At 53.6% G+C, this 23,483-nt stretch overlaps 1 protein-coding gene across 1 annotated transcript in view; it reads right to left on the reverse strand.

The window, feature by feature from the left end:
• MYH9 (myosin heavy chain 9) overlaps positions 1-23,483 on the reverse strand; it is an 89,495-nt gene that overhangs the window by 34,721 nt on the left and 31,291 nt on the right. The window contains exons 3-8 of the mRNA XM_019713438.2: positions 19,670-19,826; positions 6,383-6,410; positions 5,532-5,625; positions 1,514-1,606; positions 930-993; positions 264-362 (exon numbers count right to left, since the gene is read on the reverse strand). Coding sequence (XP_019568997.1) covers positions 264-362; positions 930-993; positions 1,514-1,606; positions 5,532-5,625; positions 6,383-6,410; positions 19,670-19,826 — 535 coding nt within the window. The remainder of the gene's footprint in view (positions 1-263; positions 363-929; positions 994-1,513; positions 1,607-5,531; positions 5,626-6,382; positions 6,411-19,669; positions 19,827-23,483) is intronic.

Consider the following 23,483-nt stretch of genomic DNA (forward strand, 5'->3'; position numbering starts at 1 on the left):
ACGTCCTCAGCGTGCGAGACTGACACGCACGGAGCCCGGGGCCGCGATTCAGCTGCCCACGCGACCTGCCCTGGCTTTTCTCGGGGGCGCTCAGAAACAGGAGGCCAAGTCCTCAGGATGGCCCAGAGAACAGACCTCATCCTGGCTTCTCCTCCCCCACCCAAGGCTGGTGTTTTAGTTTCCCAACTGGAACGTGAGGCCCGATGGCAGTGGGTGCCTCTGTGCCTGGCAGCCCCAGGGCAGACAGGAGGCCCAGGACTCACTTTTCAGGTGCTCTCCAGCCCCGGACAGGAGATAGTAGAAGATGTGGAAGGTCCGCTCATCCTTGGCTTGGCGGATAGCACGAGATTTCTCCAAAAGATCTTTGCAAACATTGAGGAGTGGTGCAAACTGCAGGGAAGGCAACCCCTCCACTTTCCTCTCTACGCCCGTAAAAAGCAACTGAACTTCACCAGGCACAAAGAACGGCACAAAATGGCAAAATAAGAGCAAACTCTCTTGGCTCCAGGGGTGTATGTAGCTTGTCCAAAGAGCAGCTCTCACACTTGGAAGCCTTGTCTATTCCAGGGGCCCCCTTCTCACGAGCCAGTGGAGATCAGAAGACTCCCACCAGCAATGGCTATAAAGCCGGCGTAGAAGAGAAATAAATTAGCACCCACCCCAACTCCACCCCTCTGGGAACCACACTGGGTAACCTTCAACAGTTCCATCCCATTCTAGGCTGAACTTTATCCTGCCAATAAAGAAAAACCTAGCTGAGCTGGGTTTTCAATGAGCCTCTCCTGGTACTTTTCTGATGCCACAGAGGAGGTGTCATAACAGGCCCACAACGGGGAAGCCGCCGGAATCAGGAAGCCGCTGTTTCTCCATCAAGGTCACTTCCTCCCCTCCAGACCAACAACTCTTATTACAATGAACCAGAAGGATACAAGTCTCAATATTGGCTCCCACGATGTAGCCATTGACATCAAAGTTGATGCGAATAAATTTGCCCTAAAGAAAGACAATGAAGAGATCAGACACCCCATCCTCCAGTCCCTTTCTCCTGGAGGGAGAAAACCAAGAGACTGTGAGCATTTGTCTGGCAGCCAGGGGCCCCGCAACCCACAGCGCATGGGTACTCAGGGCTCAGAAGTGCCACACTGCTTTAGGCCGGGAACCAGGACAAGGTCCAGTGATGCCCAAACTCCTCTGAACAGGGGAAGAAGTGATCCCCACTGCCTGATCTGGCCCTGGGCTCTAACTTGCTACGGGCTACGAGAGGACAGTCAAGGGGACCAGCGGGGGCTCCCCACTCCCTTGCTGGCTTTTTGCCACCTTGAATAAGCTACTTATGCAAGTGCCCACCTACTATGGTACAACCCAGACTGCTCCACGCAGCAGGCCCAGGAAGCACCAAGCCTGACCCTTCCTCACTTTGAAAGAGAGGGGACCCAGCTGGAAGGCATCATGCGCCAAAGCTCTGGGTAGGAGCGTCTGGCCCTGGAGCTGGGGCGTGGCCGGCGCTACTCACGAATCTCGAGGAGTTGTCGTTCTTCACGGTCTTGGCATTCCCGAAGGCTTCCAGGATGGGGTTGGCCTGCAGCAGCTGCCGCTCCAGCTCCCCCTGGAAAGGAACCCAGAGGTGCAGTGAAGGCCAGGCAGCGGCTCGGGCTGCCAAACCTGCTCCTCCAGGCGGAGGTTCGGTGGCAGAGCCGTGTCTCCACGATGGACAAGCCTGAACGGAGGCTTCCGATGGCCCGCCATACCAGCCTCGGCCTGGTCCCTGTGTCACTCACGAGCGACCTTTCGGCCAAGCCTCCAGACACCTTGACTGGTTTGAACTTACTTCCCCGGACTGACTGACCAGCAACCCTAGAAAGAGAAAGCGGGCAGCTCCCAACTCCAGGAACCTGCACAAGGGCTCAAATCCGCCCCGGAGGGCAGCACATGCGGAGACAGCGCTCCTTCTCGGGACAGTCTCCATCCCAGGTACACTGGCTCCCTCTGCCCTCCTTGCCTCGCAGCCCTGCCCAACAACCACATTTTGCTTCCTTTCCATAGGACAGACCCACAAGAGACACAAGCTCATCTCATCCGTGTCCCAACAAACACTGCATTTTCCTCGCTGGTCCCGTCCTGCCACCCCCCAAACCTGCTCCCAGCACAGCAGGTATCAGCATGGGATAGACAAGGCCACTGTGGGTTCTGAACTGTTTCTCAGTCACAGCGATAAACCCTGCTTGTGGTCTCACGATGCTTTGTGGTTGACAAAGCACACCCCATGCCTGGGTACTCATGATCCCCAGGGTAAGCAAAACAGGGAACCCTATTTCACAGAAAACTGACGTTCAGGGAAGGGGAATGAGCTGCCTGAGGCTATGTAGCTGTCAGCCAGCAAAGCAGGAATTCGATTCCAAGTCTTCTACCAACGCCTGTCAGTCACTGCCATCCTCCCGCCCTGCCCCAGCCCCACTTGGGGGCTCTACCTGTCAGATCAGATCAACCTCGGAAGCAGCCATTGTCTTCCCAGCAGACTAGACAATAACACACTGGCTGAGGAAAATACAGATCTCGTTCACCTTAATACCTGGGTACTCTCTAGGGGGAAAGAAGATCGCATGAGGGCCAGGCAGGGTTCTGTATTTATTAGCAAGGCTGGAGCCAAGCCAGGATTTTACGGGAATAAAGGCTGTCTGAGTGATGAAAAGAAAGACTGGTAGTAGCAGGAGAGCCATGGACCACAGCCTTCCAGGCACACCTGCCGCAGACGAGATGTGTCTGCAGAGCACCGAGGATGCAGGAAGTCCACCAGAGACCGGAAAGGGCCCAACAGATCCGCTATCCCTTCGCCCCCCACCCCTGGGCTGGGGAGTCTTTCATCTCAGACCATACAGCTTGGTGGAGGGTCAGAGCAGCCAGGTCAAGAGGCAGGGGTCAAATACCCACAGAGCAGGCTCTCCTGACACCACTGGTCACAGGGCACTGGGCTACCACCCCCGGGGCTCAGGTGGGCCTGGAAGTCAGCAAGGCAGCCCACGGGGCCAGATCTGGATGAGTGCTCCTTCCCCACCCACGGAAACATTCCTCTCCAAACACAGGCCAGGCGGCCAGGCGGCCGAGCCGCTCCCATTCCCGCAGACAGATGGGAGTGTGGCCCCAACCACGCCTGCCACTGCCCCGGCTTAGAGGCAAAGCTGAGACCCCTGTCCTGGGACCACAGGCTGTTGCCACGGGACGCAGGACTGCCAGACCAACTCGGGCACAACCATTAGGAATTCCACAGCCCAGCTCCCTGCTGACAGTGGTGATGACTAACCTAGGGGTTTTTCTTTACTGATGCCTATTTGGGCTCAGAGGTGTCTTATTTTTCAATGCAATTTGCATAATATGAAATTATGAGGTTCTGTAGGCAGAGTGTGGCTCATGAAGTTTGGAAATCCCAATCCGGTTTCTGAAGGGCTTCACTGGGTGGTGTTTCTGACAGTGGGCTACAACCACCTGGGAAGTCCCTTTGCCCAAGTTCTGCTCTGCCAACCTGCGGCCCTGCCAAAGCCCAGTCTTCCCACAGCAAGGTGAGGTCTGGGACGTCCCGGCAGGTGGTCTTGGGTGAGCAACGGAGTCGCTGCAAGGGGAGGAGAGCGCTCTTTGCCACAGCGTGCCATGACAGGCCTCAGAATACAAGAGCAGTAAACCAAGTTCAAGAGTGTCTCATGGTCCAGCTGTGTGTGGGAAATCACCGTACAGCTTAAGGCAGGAAATCAACCAACCCGGTCAACAGCCTTTGTAACGGGAGCGTCTGAGGAGGGCCTGGGCAGCGATCGGAAACTGGACGCAGCCCCGGACTAGAGTCAGGGCCAGGGGCCCACCATACTCAGAAGCCTGAGAAAGAGGATGTAACAAGTTTGCTCCCACTTCCCACACCCCCCTCCACATGCCATCTTGTCTGAATGTGGGAGGCCTGCCTTCCCCTCTGCAGATGGAGCCCCAGAAATAAGGCAATGGGTCTGTAACTGTGCTCCTGTCTCGGCAGGGACTCCAAGGTCACCTTCCAGAGATCCAGGCGCACACTAGGCATCCAATAAATAGTTGGGAAATGGATTTTACTGCAAATTCAGAGATGGAAAACCACAGCTAGAGAACTCCCAACCTCACAGTCCTGTTTTTAAAATAGGCTTCCTAAAAAGAATGGAAAATGGGGTGTGGAGAGAGGGAGCAAAAGAAACTTTATTAGTTTCTAAATATAACTCCAGACGCCCCATGGAAAAAGATTCCGAATGTCTTAAGAAATGTGGCACATAAAAAATTACTTTTGGTTCCATTCCAGAAGACTGTGCTCATTAGGACATTCTGTAGGACACGCCCCAGGTCTGCATGCAAAGAGACACACACCGCTACTTACTTATATGAGCTGCACACAGCACCCCTGTAAGGGGGAGCCGCCCAGATGGTGCAGCTCCCCCTGGCAGCTTGAAGGGACACCACGGACATTTAGATTCCGCAGGGAAATTTAAGAGTGTGTACTTGAGAGAGACAGAGAGACCACTACACAGGCATGCTTCTGACCGATCACCCCCAACTCTGGGAAGTCCAATGGGGGCCTTCTGGGCACTGCTTGGGACCAGCACAGTGGTGGCAGGTGAGGGGCCGGCCATCTCCATCGGGTCTAGAGCACTGAGCGTGTGGGGTTCCAGGAGAGCAGATTCCCGGCCCACTGTGCCTCGGTCAGGGTTCTGCACCGTGCACGACAGCTGCTACGTGCATGGGGAATTCTGGGCAGGACCGGAGTTTCTGAGAACAGCTAGGTGAGGAGGTCCGTAACCATTCTGCAGGAATTGTCATTTCAGAGTGCACGAGAGGTCACTGTGTGTCACACCCAGCCCCCCTCCTCTTCCCAAGACAGTCAGTGAGCCGAGCCTACGAGAACAGTTCTAGGCGCAGAAAGTGACAATGGTGTAGAGTGAAAAGCTGCTTAGAAAAAAATACATAATTCAAGGTCACACGATGATCAAAACACGCATTCCTGGTGCAGAACGTGCAGTAAACGTGCAGCTCACCTAGCGAGGACACTGCTGAGTTCCACCACAATCCACCAAGAGGGAGAGGGGAGAAAAAGGGATGTGAGAAGGCTTTCCAATTGCCCTTTCTCTCTTCGCTGGGGGGCGGTCCACCCAGGGGCATTTCAACAGCAGGGAAGAGAAGCAGGGAGTCAAACGCAGGCCTGCCCGGGGTCCTGCAAGTCTCCATCAGCTTGAGAACCAAGTTTTGGAATCTCTCTTCCGACCTCAGAGGTGGAGGCCACACAGCGATTAGCTGCAAACACCAGGAGTGCTGCTGTACAGACCCCCCAGTGGTCTCGTTTCCATAGCAACTCAGAAAGTTGGGAGGCCCAGGGAGACATGGGATGGCAACCACCAGACCCACTCCCAAGACAGCCATGCTGCAGCCTCAATGAAAGCGGGCCCAGCCTCCGCTTCGTTCCCCGAACGCTCTCACTTTAAGCCACGCCATGAATCACGCTCGTCCTCGCAGGGAGGGAGGCCCACACTCACCTGGTCCTTCTTGCTCTTGTGTGAGGAGGCCACGTGTGCCAGGTACTGAATGACTTTCTTGGTGTTCTCTGTCTTGCCAGCTCCAGACTCACCCCTGCCAAGAGAGCCAAGGAAGTTCTCAGGGAGATGTGGCCAAATCCTCAAAGTGTCCCCTCCCCACTGCAGGCTCTACTGCCCCCCATTCTGCTGGACCCCAGTGAGGGGCCCCACACCTGGTGGCAAAGCGGACAAGCTAGTGCTGGAATCCTCACGCACTCGGGCCACTTCCCATGGCCCTGAAGAGCCCTGACAGTAAACTTACATCCAGTGCTGGCCCTGAGCCCTTGGCAGCCTTTGCATCCAAATGTCTTAGGAATCACTTAAGGCAGCTGTGAACTCAGGGGTCAAAGGCACTTATACATGTTCCTTCGAAACTGCACTTGAAGGAATGCTCTGTACCACTAACTCCGTCAGCAACGGGGTTTATTTATCTCCTTGTTAAGCTCCGAGGGTGAGGGTGGGAGGCCCAGCGTCCACGACAATCCAGGTAAGAAAACCATGCTCGGAGCCAGAAAGAATGCGTTCCAGAGGGGCCCGCAGCCGCCACCTGCGCTCTGCTGAGAACTCTTGCTTTTCCCTCTGCTAGAAACCCACCCCACTGCCCACCGGCTCCTTTAAGGAAGGCGTTTAAATCTTTGCCCATGAAATAAAGCTCTTTCATGCTTGGGATGCCTGAGTAGCCCATCCCTTGACGGGAGGGGCAGGGCATGAAGTGGGGCCCGAACTCATCAAGCTCAGTTTTGATAGGGCTCCTCCAGGGTAAGAGCGGATCGGGGGACACCCGGCCCCGCCACCCTGACAGAAACACTTACGTGCACAAAATGGACTGGTCCTCTCGGTCTGAAACAAAGGACACATCGCGTTAACTTCCACTATATGTGAAAGCCTCCCACTCTGGCTTCTGAAGAGCAGCCCATTTCCCAGGAGGGAGAGCCTGGAACGCTGCCCCATGCAGGGGACCCGCCACACCAGGCCGGCACCAGCTGGCCCGACGCCTCACTCCGAGGAGGGCCATTCCTAGGTGGCAGCACCACCGGGCAGCTGCTCCCTCCTCCAGGAGCTGCCTGCCCGCCTGCCTCGCCCGTGACACCAGGAATAGTTCTGTCTCTCCCACCTCTGAGAAAGTCAATCTGTGTAAATCTCTCCAGGAGTCTACCTGACCCTGTGTGTTTATAGCAGGGGTTTCGGGCTATTCAGCAGGCCTGTGGCAGGTGTTTTAAATACTGTCCCCCTTTAAGCGAGGAGCATCAGTTAAGAGGCTGGGTGAGGGGAGGGGTGTGGCAGACAAGGTTGGCTTTATAATGGGCCAGCCGTGGGGCAAGATGCTGCCCTGGCCACATGCCCAGCCTCCTGGAGCCCAGCCTCCTGCTGGGATAGGGGCTAATAGCACAGGCGTAAATAACAAGCAGTGTGGTGACGTGGAAAAAACTCAGTAATGTTAGTTTAAAGACAGCTTGTCAGAATCACAGTTTTGGACCAGTGTGGTTGACCACTTGGTCTCCAGGCCGGACTGTCGGGCACTTTGGGCACCTACCCCCAGCTCTGTGAACTCACCCCCCTTGGATCCAGGAGGAACAGAAATACCCACAGTGTGCAAGCTAAGTTTGACAGAAATGCTTTAAGACATTTGGGCTGACCTGTGTCAGTGTCTAATTTTAAGCAACAGCTGGAAATACGAACTCATTTTTCCCTTTTCATCCCCCCCCCATGTAACACCCCCAGGCCCATTTGAAGTCAAATCAGCCTGAATCCAGGATTGGGCTCCTTACCGGTAACTACTATTTGAGCTGTAGAGAGATATTTAATTCTCCAGTTTCCGTTTTCTTATCCATAAAGTAAATATGCTTCTAACCCCCTGGCAGGATTAGTTTGAAGAACAGAAATAACACATAAACGGACCCGCATGGTACCTGTAAACAGAATGCAGTCCACAAACGGCTGCTGCCTGTTTACTGCCCATCAGGAAGTCGCCCTAATGGGTGGTAGCGGCACTGCCAGGGCAGCAGGACTGCCAGTGGTTGGCAGTAGCCCTGGTTCTGGACAGAAACCGACGCTGGCCACCAGAAGACACCCTGGCTTCCACGGCCCAGCCAGACCCACAGGACGGGCACCGGGAGGGTGACTCATGGCTCCCTGTGTGCGTGGCCTCAGGAGACGGATTTGCAGACACAAGGCTCCGTCACCTGCCTCTTGGCAAGGTGAGCCTGCGGGGCACCTGATCTCACAGCACCCAGGGCTGGGCATTTACTACCAGCTCTTCTCCCATCTGCGGGTCACTCGGGAGGGAAGGAGGGAGTCGGGGGTGGGGGCAACTAAACCTCACACTGACGCAGCTGCCCTGCCCTTTTCTGCAGCCTCCCCCACCTCCCTAAGAAATAGTGGGGTGGCAGTGCGGAGGGAACTCGGCCACTCGTCTTCACACAAACCCCTCCCCGCCCCACTGTGGAGCTGCTCAGAGCAGGCCCCAGAGGGCAACCTTGCTGCCCCCATCTCGACTTTCCCACACAGCAGAGTCCGTCATGGCCGCAGCCAGGGCTGAGCCAGTCTGGACAAGACAAGCAGGAGGCAGAGGGAAGGAAGCACGGGGACAAAGGCTGGGCAGACGCACAGTCCCCACTGCCTGCCCCTCAGCGCAGTGTGGTGACCGACAGGATCTGGGACAAACGGGGTAATCCAGGGCCCCAGCCTCCCCCACTGCACCTTCCTGGGCCGGCCCCACCTGCAGACATGTTTAGTCATCGCTCGCAAGCGGGCAAGACTGTACCTGCACGTGCTGGCAAGTCCTGGGGCAGCAGCGGCTGACACTACCATAAAAGGAAACATTCCCATCCCTTCCAGAAGGAACCGTTTTCCCAGAACTGTCGCTGGGATGGCTGGAATTCCTCTAATTGTGTGAGAAGGAGTCAGATGCTGAGCTGCTGAACAACAGGAAGCAGAGCCCCCAAACACACACGTGTGGGCACACACACGGGCACGTGCACACTCAAGGACGTGGACAGGCGACATGGACACGCGTGCGCATGGGTACATGCACACAGAGAAACAGACACGGGTGTGGACGGGCACAGGCACATACACACGTGCACACACAGGTACATGTACACAGAGATGCACAGACCTGTACACACTTCACATTCTAATTCCAGACCAGATTCATTATGTAACCTCCACCCCCAGCTCTTCCTCTCCTCTGACCTTTCACCTCTAATTCCTGAAGCCAAGTTAGCACTGTCAACACAGCCTAAAAGGAAATACTTCGAAACTTCCATTTTTCACTAAACGCTTGATTCGCTTTGCCAGAACCTTCATGCTTTTGCCAAGAGAACTGATGGGAGCCTCACCTCTTGTCCCCACCACCTGGCGCCCCAAATCCACCCGCCTGCGATGAATGACACCGGGGCCCCTTTCATCTGGAAAGAGCTTTCTTTACAGTAGGTTTGGGTCTGTTACCTTGTGGCCTCACAGTAACCTTAGGAGGCACAGGGCAGGCATTGCTCTCTTTCGCACAAGCCGCCTCTCACACCTCTGTTCTGTTCCTGAGCTCAGACGCATCTCCTCTGGGCAGGGGAATGGTTAGAATTCTCAGCACCCATCGGCTTTCCGCCTCAGTTTCCTCTGCCAGACCCCTGATGCATTCTAGGCCCCCTTATCACTCCCTCCGTAAGCCCTTCCCTACACAGTCCTCTCACGACATCGGACACCCAAGAGTCCAGCCCATTCCGCTGTTTTGGCTCAAGTCCTTATTTGGACCCATATGGACTGCAGGCTTATTTGAAAACGCCCTTCCTTCCTCCACAGAGGAGACAGACAAACAGACAGGAACCCTGCAGGCTGGACCAGGGGAATGCACCCTCCAGAGACAACCCTGTTTTGGGAAACAGGCTCCCTGCTGGGATGAAGGCCCTTCACCTAACCTCGGAGCCTGAACCCCTCTGCCCAGGCTCTACTTCGCTACGGATGGGTGTACAGCCAAGATTATGACTCTCTGCCGTGGTTTTCAACACTTTTAAAACAAACAGCAGCCTTTCCTCAGATAAAATCTTCCCGAATCCCCAATATGAAGCAGGAGACAAAAACCAGAGCTGCTTAGGTGGTGGGGACAGGGTTCCTCAGAGCACACGTGGACAACCACTGGTCCGCGTGTCTGGAGCAGATGAAGGGACAGAGCCGTGGGCTGCCTGCTCCCGAGCTGAGGTTCCAGCCCTCACTCTGCACTCCCCCTCGTGATGCCTGGCTCCTGGGCCTCTGGGGAATAGAGGGCAGGCCTCCCTGGCAGGGCCCCTCCCATGACTGAAGGGAGGGCGTGCCTGACGAACAGGCACAGCACAGGTGCTTGGAAACGCTGAGCCCTCCGCACACCACCAGCTCTCCACTGCTCACCTTCCTCAGAACAACAAGAAAGGTTTTCAGTTCCATATTCAATGAAGAGGCCATTCCCTCTCCTGATGTGATTTGAAACCCCAGATGCCCCGAGGCCTTTCCGAGCTGAAGCAGAGGTCCAAAAGGACAGGCATTCCCAGCTCACTCAGAGGCCCCAGCTCAGGGGGCGGAGGAAACACCTGACCACAGGTATTTCACCCCAGGTGCAGCCTATGCTGGGGGCCTTATCACTCACTTCCTCTGTGAGAAGAGCTGCCGATTCTTTGTCCATAAAAGGCCACGAGGCTCACAGAGTGGTGACATCAGCCCCGACAGGAAGTGCAGAAGGAAGAGATCGGGCCTGGCTCCCCAACTGCCGTGTGGCCCGCCAGGCCCGGGACTGACTCATCGGAGTGCTGGCTGAGATAACGCCTCCTGAGGTTCAGACAGAGCTGCACTCCCTGGGCACACGTCGGGAAGGGCGCCCTGCCCCCAAGACCCATCTTCAGGTCAACCAGGTTTCTTGAGAACAAGAGAAAAATGACTGCAAAGGGCCGTTTCAGGTTGGGTACCATGCCTGCATGGGGTGAGCCTGGCAGGATGACCCAAGACAAACGGGCCTGAAACTTTCCACCACCAATGGGCTCTGTCTTCACATCAACGGCAGAGCAGACGCCTGTGTGGCTCCCTGTGGGAACCCCTGCTCCTTGTGGCCTGGGACGGGCAGCAAACTCCTGGCCTAGAGTTACTTCTCCCACGGGCCTCTCGTGGACAGCTTCAGGCTCTCAATGGGCCAAAGTACCAGTGCACTTGGGCCAAAACCAAGAATAAGATGCGGAGAGACCTACGGGTCCGAGCTCAGAACCTGGGGGCTAGGAAGGCTCTAGAGAGCGCCTGGTTCAACCAGCGGTATCTAGAGGTCAGGAGAAACCCTATTACTTGATCAAAGTCACACAAGCTGGGCCAAGAACACAAACCTCTGGATACCGAGGGCTTCCGCACAGCGCTCCTCCAGGGCAGGGCGCCGTGTCACCTGCAGCGCTGCCTCAGTGCCGCACAGAACAGGCCATCCACACCCACAGTGTCACACGGGGCCTTACAAGCTGCCTGCTCCTTTCTCCAAAGCCAGCCCAATTCACAAGCTTGGGTTACAAGCACTTGGAAAGCAGGGAGGTGAGAAAAAGCAGGTACAAAATAATGCTCCGTGTTAGGAGAGGCTGTAGGTGGATGCTGGGCCTCGGGGGCCTGTGTCACGAAGCTGCGGGCAGGCAGCCTGCCCCCCCAGCACACAACATGGTCACCAGTAACGTTCTCTCCAAGGCACAAGGAGGCACAAGTCGGCCGCAATCCAAGCCAGAAGCCAGCCCGACTTGGCCCAGCGCCTCCACCCACGCGCTCCTGCAGGTAGGGCTGTGGTCTAAACTCCGCTGAGGAAGCCCAAGGCCCCAGTTACAGGAGGCAGAGAACGGGCAGCCCTCCCCAACAGGCACCCTTAATAATTAGAAAGAAGCCCAAGGGACTGATCTTAGCTTTCATTACGTCGGAGGGCAAACGAGGCCCCAATGTCTCCCAGCCAAAAGGCATCCAGCAGCTCACACCGGTGAGCTCCCAGGGCACAGGCAAACCTGCCAGAAACCACAGCTGGTTGTTTATCCACCTTTCCCATGGGCGGGGTGAGAAGCGAGAATGTTCTCTGTGTGGGGATACTGCTGAGGCAGTTCTGACAGGTTTGTCAGGGTGGAGGGAAATTCAAACCCTACATGTGAGTGCTGATGGCCCACAGCAAATGCCACCAGGACGTGGGGAGGGACCTGATACCCTGAGGTCAGTTCTGCCCAGCTCTTCAACATTCCCCTTGGGGAAAAGACAAGACAGCAGGCACCCTGGCTGAGTCCCACACAGAAAGGACTATGGCTGGGACCACAGGTCTGCAGAGGGCTGGGCTCTCAATCAGGGAGAAAGGGGAAGGCAGGAGGGGAGGACAACCGGCCAGATAACAGGGAAGGAGACGGACACAGCCAGGCAAGCTCAGGACAAACTTGGCTCCCGCTGGAGCCCTGCAAACAGAACAGTGGGTTTTGCAAACGCCCCTTTGATGAGTTGGGTCAAAGTTGTTGGAGAAGAGCAGGAACTTTCACTCTAGGTGAACAATAATGGCACATGAAGATGCTTCCTGAAGAAGCCAGGGGCTCCAGTTGCCTTGGAGAAGGGGCAATGAAATGAAATAAAAGGTGTCTTGGCGGCTTTTAGCCATAATTTGCTCCCAGAGCACACATGGCTTCCTTCCTTGGTTTTCAGCTTAGACCTCTGCTCTACTGTATCTGCGACCAGGCTTGACAAACAAGATCTTCATCAAGAGTCACGAAGCCCGGTTGGAATGACAGCCTAAGCCTCAACCAGCACTACTCGTTTGTCAAAAGAACACCTTGAGTCCTCAGAGTTTATTACAAAGGGGGACACTGGGCCAGAGCTTTGGTCAAGACTAGAAGAATTTTACAGAAGCCACTTCCAGAATCCTGACTTTTACCCCTGCAACTTTCAGCTCTCTTTTCTCTCTTTAGTTTTAGGGACTTATTTTTTATCGCCCCTGATAGCCTAGTTCCAGAAATCGGGCAGAGGGAGGAAAGCAACCCTGTTCTCCAAACGCAGCCCTGACATCCCGCACACAACACGACCCCCCTGGAGTCTCAGAGCCAGAACTTGGGAGAACAGGAAACATGGGCCGGTAAGCAGCGTGCACCAGGCCACGCGAGGAACGCGTCCAGGAGGTTGAAAGCCCAGAGCAGCTCAGCCATTACACTTCGCAGGTGAGTTTTTGTTTGTTTTGGGGGAGCAGTAACAAGAGACATGGGCCAAGTTTTCAACCACCCCCAAAGTTTTGGGCCCTAAGAGGGCACTTCTTTCTTATCTCCCACTTCTGCCGGCCCAGAGAAAAGCACAGTGGGCCTGTTGGGTTGAATTAAAAACAAAACCAAAAAAACAAGCCCAAAGCTGAATACTTGAAAAGGATCCATTAAGCACAAATTCCTCTTCTAGAAAAACCATTTTATAGAAATGAGACTGACGAGCATGACCACATTATAATTAAGCAGCCTCATTCCGGGGGCTGGGCTTGCCTTCTGGGCGGCGACAAAGCAGCCTCCAGGATCCGCCCTAGGAAAATGCCTCCTGATCCAGGCTCTGGTGTGTGGCGGGTGGGTCTGGGGCTGCTTGTCACAGAGTCTCTGTTTCCCTACCAGTCTATCAACAGAGGACGCTGTTCAGTAATGCTAACAATCATCTCCAGAGCACGCACGACATTCTCCTAAAGCCCCACCGAGGCCACATCGACCCAAAGGCCTCCCCTGCCTGCTCCGGGGCCGTGGACAAGATGAGACAAGTTGGAGACCATGTCTGCTGGCACACGCTGTGTCTTACGTGGTCGCTGCAGGGAAGGCAGCTTTGACAAGTCACTTCCTGTGCGTGCTGCTACCCAGAGCCTGAACTCTCTCGGAGGACGCTCTCTGAGGAGGCAGAGGCCGCCGGAGGAAGCGTCTGGTTATCACCTTCGTGAGCAGTGGGAGCGTGGACTGAAGGAACACGTGATTTGCAGACAGGGACAATTCAGAACCTGCATCGTCGGACTCCTCCTGCTACCTTCTCAGGGGCACTTACACAGGCTGGGCGCCTTGTTTCATTCTTATAACCCAGCCAAGTAGGTTTTATTAAGCCCAGGAGGCAGATGAGAAAACAAAGCCCAGTCAGAGTAAGTGGACTTGTCGGACCGCGGTCACGATCGGAAGTGACAGAGCCAGACTCCAGTTCAAGTCTAGCCCAAATCCCGTGCTCTCTTCTCCACACCACACTTCCTGCTCACACGGCAAGTTTCTCCCTAAAGCTAAGACCCTTTTTAGTGACCTATCACAGAAGTCTATGTCATTATCAAAGCCCCTCGCTACCCAGCACCCTCAAGGCTACATGGGGTGCCCCTGTATCCTGGACGCTCACTCTCTTCCTGAAGTTTATTTACCTGACTCTCCAGACTGGCCCTTGACCCCTCCTCCAGGCTGGGTTACGACTAGCAAATAGGTACTCAGCTCCCACGGGTACCACGTGCGGGCACAGAGCACAGCCCTCAGGGGGAGCCGACGCGGCCTCCCCTGCACACGGGCGAACAGCCCGGCTCAGACCTCCCTGCAGACAGTGGGCCTTTGTGAGCCGATGGCTGGTCGGGCTCACTGGCAGGGCCCGAGCCTCCTGGCTGGCACATTCCTGCTTAAGTGGACTCATCACATCTGTGGCTTCCTCAGCCGCCTGGCGGGTGAGTCTGTTCAAAGTCATGCTTTACTGTACCCTCGAAGCATTTCCCAGGCTCTCACCAACACAGCACTTTTCCTCGCAAAGACCTTGGAAAGCAGACAGCTCCACGGGAGCACCAGGGCAGGAAGAATGTGGAGAGAGGGGAAGGAGGGCCTCTTCTCCTCCAAACCAGCGGGCCAGACAGAATTCCTCCCCACACACCAGGAGAGAAACGAGGGGCAACAGAACAGCACCCGTGGGGGATGGGCACCAGGGCGGGTCAGGAGACCCTGGTTCCAGGCGCTCTCTTCAGGCCTTGGGCCAAGTCCATTAACATTGCTGGGCCTGTCCCTTTTCCTGTGAATTAGAAGGTCATACTCAGATGTGAAGATAGTGCTAAAATTCTACCCTTCCTTGTTTACCCAAAAGCGTTAGGCAACCACGGAGAGGAATGGGGACACTCACGGGGACACTTTGAGCAACTGCGCGGGGACAACCACTTCTGGTGCAGCTTCCGCTGAGAAGCAGAGGTAGGATTAGCACAGAGCTAAGAGTTAAATAGCTCTTGGGTGCGTTAAGGCCTGGAAGGAAAGCAGGCCCTGCTGCCACTCCCCCAGAAGCCTGGGAGCTCATTAAAATACCAGAAAGCCACTGAAAGTGAACCAAACCTGGCATTCTAACTAATTAACACAGAAGAGTGTGTTTTTTCTTGCTCTTACTCGGGAGATAAGTGGGCTCAAGTCAAATTTTATAACTGGCCATTTCTATAAGAACATACACTTTCTCATCCCCAGAGGGAGACCCAGAAGGCCTGGCCCCGCAGGAAGCCAGGAGCGTCACTTCCTAGCCCAGTCACACCTTTTACAGACCATGTGCTGCTTCCCCCACATTCCACAGGCAGCCCCTTGTACCGGCCCTGGACAATCCCTGTTCCCCACTAGGGCTGATGTCTACCTAGCAAGGGACAACCACAGAGTTTATGCTCTCTCAGCCTCAGACAATACAAAGCCTTCAGCACGTTACAGAACCCTGAGAATCAGTTCAATCCCCAAGACAGGAAGACCCATTAATGGCCATGACAACAAATTAACCAAACAGGAAAGCCAAGGTTGGGAGGGTGAACCAACTATGTCACCACAACTTTAATTAAACCCAAAGCTGAGGATTAAAACAACAAACAAAACTGCCGGGTACAACTGGGCTGCACTGTAACCACTTATTGACACACACTTGCCAGCCTTTCCACAGGATCTGACCACCACAGTACCTTTCAGGCCAGCCCAGGCCTCAGTGGCCACACCTTCACCTCTGAACTCCCAAGACACCTGCTGCAGTTGGGTTGGCACCAGGGGTAGGTGGCAACGAGTCTTGTCACCTACTGTGTTTCCCCGAAAATAAGACCGAGCTGGACCATCAGCTCTAATGTGTCTTTTGGAACAAAAATTAATAGAAGACCTGGTCTTATTTTAATATAAGACTGGGTCTTATACAATATACAGTGGTACCTCGGTTTTCAAACGTAATCTGTTCCGGAAGACCATTCAAGTTCTGAAATGTTCGAAGAGTTCTGAAATGTTCAAAAACAGCCGACAGCGAGGCCTCAGGATCATGCACTCAGCGAAGCCACGTGACATGTTCGACTTCTGAGGCGTGCTTGAAAACCGAACCGTTTACTTACAAGTTTACGGCGTTCGTAAACCAAAATGTTCGTCAACAGAGACGTTCGAAAACTGAGGTATGACTAATATAAGACCAGGTCTGGCTAGGTCTTATTTTCGGGGAAACATGGTAGCTACGGCCACAGATCTCTGCGAACAAATGTCCTGTCTCCCCATCTGGATTGCCAGGGACTCCAGTGCCAGGATAATGTACTAGAACTCTTGGTATTCTAGCACTTTCTAGCTCTTATCTCCATGGCCTAATCCAGGGTACCTTTTGCTGCCATGCCCCATCCTGTGCGCATGGCAGACAGCACTCACTCTCCCAGCATTCCTTGGCACTGCGATCCTTACCAACACAGGGCTAGGCAAGCCACTACGGATTGGGAGTCAACACTCAGAGTAAAACCAATCTGCAATGTAGTCCAGTTTTTCTCAAGTGGGAGCAATTGTGCCCCTCAGAGAACATGTGGTAGCAATGTCTGGGGACATTTTTGGTTGTCCCAAGTGGAGAGGGAGGGTGGGCTGGCATGTAGTGGGTAGTGGCCAGGATGCTGCTAAACATCCTACAATATAAAGGACAAGTACCTCGTCCCCCAAGAGAGAATTATCTGACCTGCAATGTAAATAGTGTCAAATCTGAGAAACCCTGACCTAGATAGAGTAACCATGTAATTTATCATCCAAACCAGGATGGTTCTGAAATTGAAAGAGGGTACTAGTAATACTAACTCCAGGACAACAGGCATAAATCAGGACTTACGGACAAACCAGAGCATTTAAGGGATGAAAGACAAAGGGAGGTCCCTCAGAAGGGACAAAAACTCATTTCATAAAAGTCCCTAAAGCCACCAACTTCCCTATTTGCCAGAATGTTAGTATGTCATAAGCCAGTCAGCTCAGGGAAGAAATCTTTTTCTACTTCTTGTTTACAGAAAAAGCAGAAAAGGAACTGTCTGGTTGTACCTTTTAAGATTTGAGTGAACAAACCTGTCCACCCTCCCCCAGCCGCCAAGCCACGGGGGCGCGTGTGCTAAGAGGGGAGCTCATCCTAACAGCCTGTGACCCCGAGGTCCCACCGCTGAAACCTGCCCAGGGGGAGAACCAAGGGCTCCTATCAGGAACTTTCTTTACCAGTGAACCATCTTGTCACAACAGGGGCAACTTCTGTTAATTAACTTCCTCCCGCCCCAAGAACAAGACAGCTGTTGCTAACTGCTTTGCAGGTCAACTGTGTACGACGAGAGGGGGTTGGAAATATCCTCAGTCGGTCAACATGGGGGGTAAAGAGCTGCCGTAAGTCCAACATTAAGCTGAAGGCGAGTGAAAACCTCTCAGACTGGGGATTAGAAAGTACACGGACCCAGCACCTGCACAGAACTTAGAAAGAAGCACCAGGCCCTTAGGCCGCCATGCCTGCAAATGAATTTCCTACCCCTGGTCTCCAACAGATGAAAATACCCACTCATTTGCCCTCATAATTTAGGGCAGCTCCTCGGTTGCTACCAAGGCCATTCTGTTACGGCCAACTCCTCCTGGTCAACACAGAGGAAAGCTCTAGCCCTCTGCATATTCCTTTTTTTTTTTTCTTTCCGATTACCTCCAACCCACAGAGTCAACGTTTGCCCCTCAATTTGAAGTCCAGTTCTAACAACTCTTGGCGCCGTGCTTGGCATCGTTACTTGATTCTTCTCACAACAGCTCGCCTAAGAGAGAAGGAAGCCCGCTCATTCGAGGCCAGCACCCAAATGCTGGGAGCGTGGCCTGATTCAGCAGAGCAGAGCTCAACATGACACCAGGATGCACACACTGCATCTGGTCAATGAAGAGAGTCAGGAGAAAACTGACTCAGAACCGCCAGAGATAGGACAGGCTCTTCTGGAATCTCACACAATGTCCTTCCACCAGAGTTCTTGAGTTAGCACTTTGAAAAAGGCTTCCTACTTTACAACTAGAAGGCTGGCTGGCTTCCTCAAGGAATTTTGATAGACGTGAACATAACCCAAAGGCTAGGCCGAACTTGTACATCCTACATACTTCAAGCTTGGCGATGAAACACCTTCTCCACAGCATTATATGTCTGGTACAAGACAGACACACATGCTGCCATTTTAAACCACTAAACCAGAGACAAGGTAGTTAATACAACAAGATTCATTACCATCACTGCCTAGATTGATTATAAAGTTTACAAAAGGAAAGAATACACATGGAATAGGACATGAAAAACCACTATCAATAGAAGATGTGAGGATATAGCCCTGCCTGGAAGTCAGGCTAGACTCCAAATTACAGGAAATGGCACCATATGCCAGGTGCCTGGCTAAGTTCTGAGACTATAAAGGCAACGTGAGCCCTGCTAATGTCTAGGAGAGAAAAACAAATATTTGAATAAAGTATCACCAGGGCTCCAATGCAAATCTAGCTCAGAGATCCTCCCTGAAGGGTGGTGTTGCTTCAGTTGTGTCTTTAACTTTAAAAGAGTAGGGACATGCCAGGCATTGCAGGCAGATGGAGCAGGTACGTGGTTTGAAGCAGAAAGGCCAGTAGGAGACGTAAGGAGTTCCATGCAGCTGAGACGTAGGCGAGGAGGCAGGAGGCCAGTTACAAAGGTCACTATGGGCAGCTAGAGGGTTTGAGTGTTGTCTTTGGGGCAATGAGGCATCTTCTCAAGATTTTTCAAGATTTTGAACAGGGATTTGATCAGATTTGCCTTCTAGAAAGATGACCGTCTGGTGGAAACACAGAGGGAGGGCTCTATTAAGAGGAAAGGTAAAGAGACCGCAGCAATCATGCAGACAAAAAATTGTGGGAGCCTGAACTAAGTAAGGCGGGGCCACGGGGATAAGAGGATCAGAAATATGAAGAGAGAAAAATCTATAGAAAGTGCTGACTGGCTTTGGAAAGGGGGTGAGGAAAAAGAGAGAGGGGAACATAAGATGAGCCAGGTTCCAGGCTTAGATGAAAGAGTGGATGGAGAAACGGCAGTTGGGAGCAAGTGATCAGGTGACAGTGTGTGGGGCCTCAGCAAGGAAGTGATGCTAAAGCCATGTGAGTAGATGGGACCACCACCCAGAAGAATACTGGAGTGAGCGGACAAGACCTTGAGTAGCACCGATGTGTGGGGGAGGTGGAGTAACAGGAGAGAACCGCGTAGATGGGAAGGACAGAGATTAGGGGAACCAGACCTCATGGGAAGGAAGGGCTTTCGAAAGGGAGTGGTTGAGATTGTCCAATGCTGGGGAGAGATTAAGTAAAATGAACAACTCATGAGTACAATGGATTTCGCCAACACGGAAGTGAGGGTGACCTTTGTGGGATAGTCTGGAGAAGCAGTGGGGGCAGACATGCACAGATACTTCCTCTAGAAAGCTCCACTGTGACAGGGCAGAGAGAGCAGAGACAAGCTAGAGTGGGGTGCAGAATTCAGGAAACTTTGTGTCTGTTTTTTTCCAATGGGAAAAACTCAAGCGTGTTTCCAGACTGTAGAGAAGCAAGAAAGAGGTGAAAACCAAGGAGGAAAGGGAGTAACTAGTAGAAGAAGGGCCCAGAAATGAGAGGACCGGTGCAGGAGCTCTTGACAAGAATGAGAAACTGGGAAAACAATGAAAGCGTCTCTAAACAAGTCCTTTGCTAGCCTCTGGCGGTGACTCACACGATGGCTTATGGACCCCCGCGGTCACTTCCCACAGTGCACATTAGCACGGATCCAGCCACTGGATCGCTGTGACTAGCGAGCGGGCACCGACCAGGAAGGCATCGACCAGGCTGCAGGTGAAGACAGCCACAGGGAAGGCCACTCACCTTGCATCATACTCCTGTAGGCGGTGTCGGTGATGGCGTAGATGTGAGGGGGCATCTCGTGCCTCTTCTTGCCCTTGTACATATCCACGATCTCTTCCGAGTAGATGGGCAGGTTCTTATAAGGATTGATGACCACACAGAACAGGCCTGAATAGGTCTAAAGAAAAGAGCAGCAAATGCGAATGGGTTAGGAAGTCTAATTCTCCCTGGCATGCAAACTCGGTGGCAATTTATTTGCGGCCTCAGAGGCCTGTCAGCCTGATGTGACAACGCTCCCTGGAGCCCTCGTTCTCCGGCCCTGCTCCAGCGACCCTGCTACAGGTGTGGGGGCATTGGAACCATCTCTGCTCTTTCGGGGAGGGTCCTCCCCCAACGGCATGATGGCTGCCAGCTTTGCTTGTCGATGAGCGTACGCATCGGGCAAGATCTGTGGCAAGCTTCACGGACAGAAGTCCAGTTACAAAACTTGGATCCAAGGACAATAAGAGATGTGTTTGTCATCGTGAGATGCACAAAGACAAAAGGGTTCAGCTGCAAAGAACAAACTGTGTAGAAACACCAATTATTCTATCCTGAAGGACTCTCTGAGATATTCAATCCTAAATTTTCCCAGCTTTGAGAAGAACTCACTGTGCTCCTTAACCAACCAACTAGATCTTTTGGGGGCTAGAAGATCACAGACAGATAACTCCCTCCCTGGAACCTTCTAGAGACATTCACGTGACAATCTCTCAAAAACTTAAAGACCACTTTTATGTCCCCTGTGGGCCCTCTCCAAGACTCAGGTCTTCTGTTAAGGGAAATCCAATTAATCAACACCCAACACCCTTCACACAAGGCACCAAAAATACACTCAGGGCTCCAAGTCTGACTTGACCACGTTCAAATGAGACCCTGGAGTCACGTGTCCTGAGTCTAAGTCCCAACAAGGACAGATTTCTTAACCTCTCCCTCCATGTCTTAGTCTGTAAAATGGGGACAGGCAGATGTCTACATCTCACCGAGTGGCTAATGGGCTTGGCATAGCACCCAGCACAGCCTGGAGGGGAGCTCCAAGTAGATCAGGAGGGCAATTTCCGGTGGCAACGGTATAGACAGATCAGTCCTGACAAATCCATATTGACCTGTGGCTACTCATTCTTTTTCTAAAATGTTCCTGCTATGTTTTCTTCTAAGATCCCTGTTGCCTACCAAAAGAGAAATGATAGAGTCCCAACAACTGGGAGACACCATCGAGACCAACCAGATGACAGTGTTCAGTTGGGGGATGGAGCTAAGCATCTGGAAAAACCAAACCCCCTCTCCCTGGGAAAACGCACCACCGGCCCAGAAGGCAGGTGAAGGAGGCCGCGCACCGTGATTCACACACAACTAATGGCAGAGCTGGGAGCAGAGCGGGTCTCATGCCCCCCAGTGCAGACCCACTTGGTCATGGAGGCCAGCTCTCTGAGCCTCTCTCATCTTTGCTGTCCTCATTACAAAGTGGCCTCCACCCTCACTGTCCAGTTTCCCCCCTCGATCCAATAGCAGCCAACATTGAGGGGCTGCACTATGTGTCAACCCAGCCCCTACCCACCCTGCCCCCTCCATTCCCGCTAGAACTGAGAACGGATCTTGTGGCTGAACCCACAGACAGGGTCCACCCAGGAATCAGCCATGAGGACAAAGGCTCTGCCCAGCACTGGCCAAGGGCTATGGCACTTGGACATTCCAGGCAGCAGTGAGACTGAAAACAGAACTCCAGAGGGCCCCCCACCATACACTGGTCTGCGTGCAGAAGCGCAGCTGACTTTGGACATGAACAAGTGGGCTCGGTTGCCTCTTCTGTTTAGAGGAGAGGACGCAGGGCCCTCAATTTCCTTCCTTCCTGGGATAATCAGTCATTTGTTTTCCCTCCAACTACTCTTTTCACAAGGGACCAGAAAAGCTCTGAAGCAGAGGTCCACCTGCACATAGAGCTGGCACCCTGCAGCTCGGGCATGACGGGAGGAGGGGCGTACAGCCAACACTCCTGTTTTCTGTCTGTGACGATCGGGTGGGGACGACACAGAAGGCCCGGGGGCAGCGAGGGCACCCCAGGAGCTCAGAAACATGCGAGCTTTGTTCCTGGGGTTTGAGAAAACCCACATTCTAGGAAATGCAGCCCAATGAAAGCATTGAGAACACATGGCCACACATGTAGGGCGTGCCATGGAGCCAGATGTTTGGGAACAGCTGGTGGTGACAACAGACGGGGCTGCGGTTACTAGGACAGGTTACTAGGACAGCCGGGTGGGCAGATGGTCCTGTGGAGAGTCCGGTAGGGTCTCAAAGTTCTCTGGGCTAATGCCATCAAGTCAGATGGATGTGATCAACCTGAGCCCTGGGGAGTGAGGCGGGAGCTCAGGTGGGAGGACTGAGGCTCCACTGCGAGCCCCTCACTGGATGCTCTGGAGGCGAGACACTGAGCAAGAGGCTTTGCTCCCACACGGCCACGCCAGGAAGCTGCTCCATTCACAGGCCACAGAGGCTCTTTGTGCCCGACCGCCCCGTCCCAGGGCCTCACCCCCCGAAGAAACAGACAGAGCAGCTGTGGTACAGAATTAGCCACACGCCCACAACGCCAGGCAAACATGCTGCACAAAGGCTCCTGGTGTCGCAATTTGGAACGTTGTGTGCAGAGAGGTGGACTGTGAATGGGGGGGCAGTCCCTGCCTAGGCAACCCCACTGAGTGGCTTTGATCTCCCCACAGCTCTGCACCTGCTAGGGTCTCCATTAGGGCAACTGCAGAGACAATCAACTTCCCTCTGGTGACGACACTTAGGAGGAAGCTGGTCTGCGGCAGGAGGAACTACACACGGGAGGTGACAGCCTAGGAGCAGAAATGGCAGTTGATGCCTCCAGCCAGAGTTCTAGAGAAAAAGCTCAGGTCCTACCCACCAGGCCTGCCTACTGAGTAAACCCACACTTTCAGAGAAAAGATGAAGCAACCAGCATTGAATGTGCTTGAACAACTAATACCCTTATTTGCGGCAGGGAAAGACCACCACAAACGGTTATGGGCGATTGCAGGCAGACCCACTTGTTTCATGCTCAGCAAATCTCTAACAGGACCCACGGTGAACAGTGACACCGGTAAAAGGCTGAGCCCAGGGAGACAGGGATGCTTCCTTAAAGCCCTTCAGTTTTTTGCAGGTCACTAGTTCTTTGTCAGTGGTTAATACATAAGGGGAGGGGCTCTTAATTTGGTCCAGACAATATTCTCACCATGAAACAGAGATAACTGGGTGGAGAATCGGGAAACCTGCGTTATAGTCTCAGCCCTGCCGACAACTTGCTGGGTGACTCTGCGTCAGCCCCTCGTCCTCTCCGGGCCTCCATGCTTCCCACCGGCCCTATTAGAAGGTTGGGCTATGCCGGTCTCTACAGGAGGCCTTTTCAAGGTACACAGTTCTCTTATCTCCTTGTTGATAGGCCCTTGACTTATCAAGTTCATGCCCAAAGGGTGGTGATCATGGCAGGAAATGAGGACCTCATTCTCGCAGACCAGTTCATCAGTCAGCAAGATAACACAGCCCTAGCACACGGTCTGGCCCGGCCAGGACTGCCCGGCGATCCAAAATGGCCCACGGCTCAACAGAAGGCTTTGGCACGTTACCGGGCCTCAGCCGTACCAGTCCAGGGGGGAAAGGGAAGCACCCTGGGGAAACGTGTGAAGTCACCCCTGAAATTGTATAGAAAATAAAATGGCTGACTCTCTGGGAGCCGCTCACCAACCCCGTAACAGGATGAGCCCCGAGTCTCCCTTTAGGACATACAGGATCATGAGCAAAC

This window comes from Rhinolophus sinicus, linkage group LG02 (genome assembly GCF_036562045.2).
Source record: "Rhinolophus sinicus isolate RSC01 linkage group LG02, ASM3656204v1, whole genome shotgun sequence".
NCBI classification, from domain to species: Eukaryota; Metazoa; Chordata; class Mammalia; order Chiroptera; family Rhinolophidae; genus Rhinolophus; species Rhinolophus sinicus.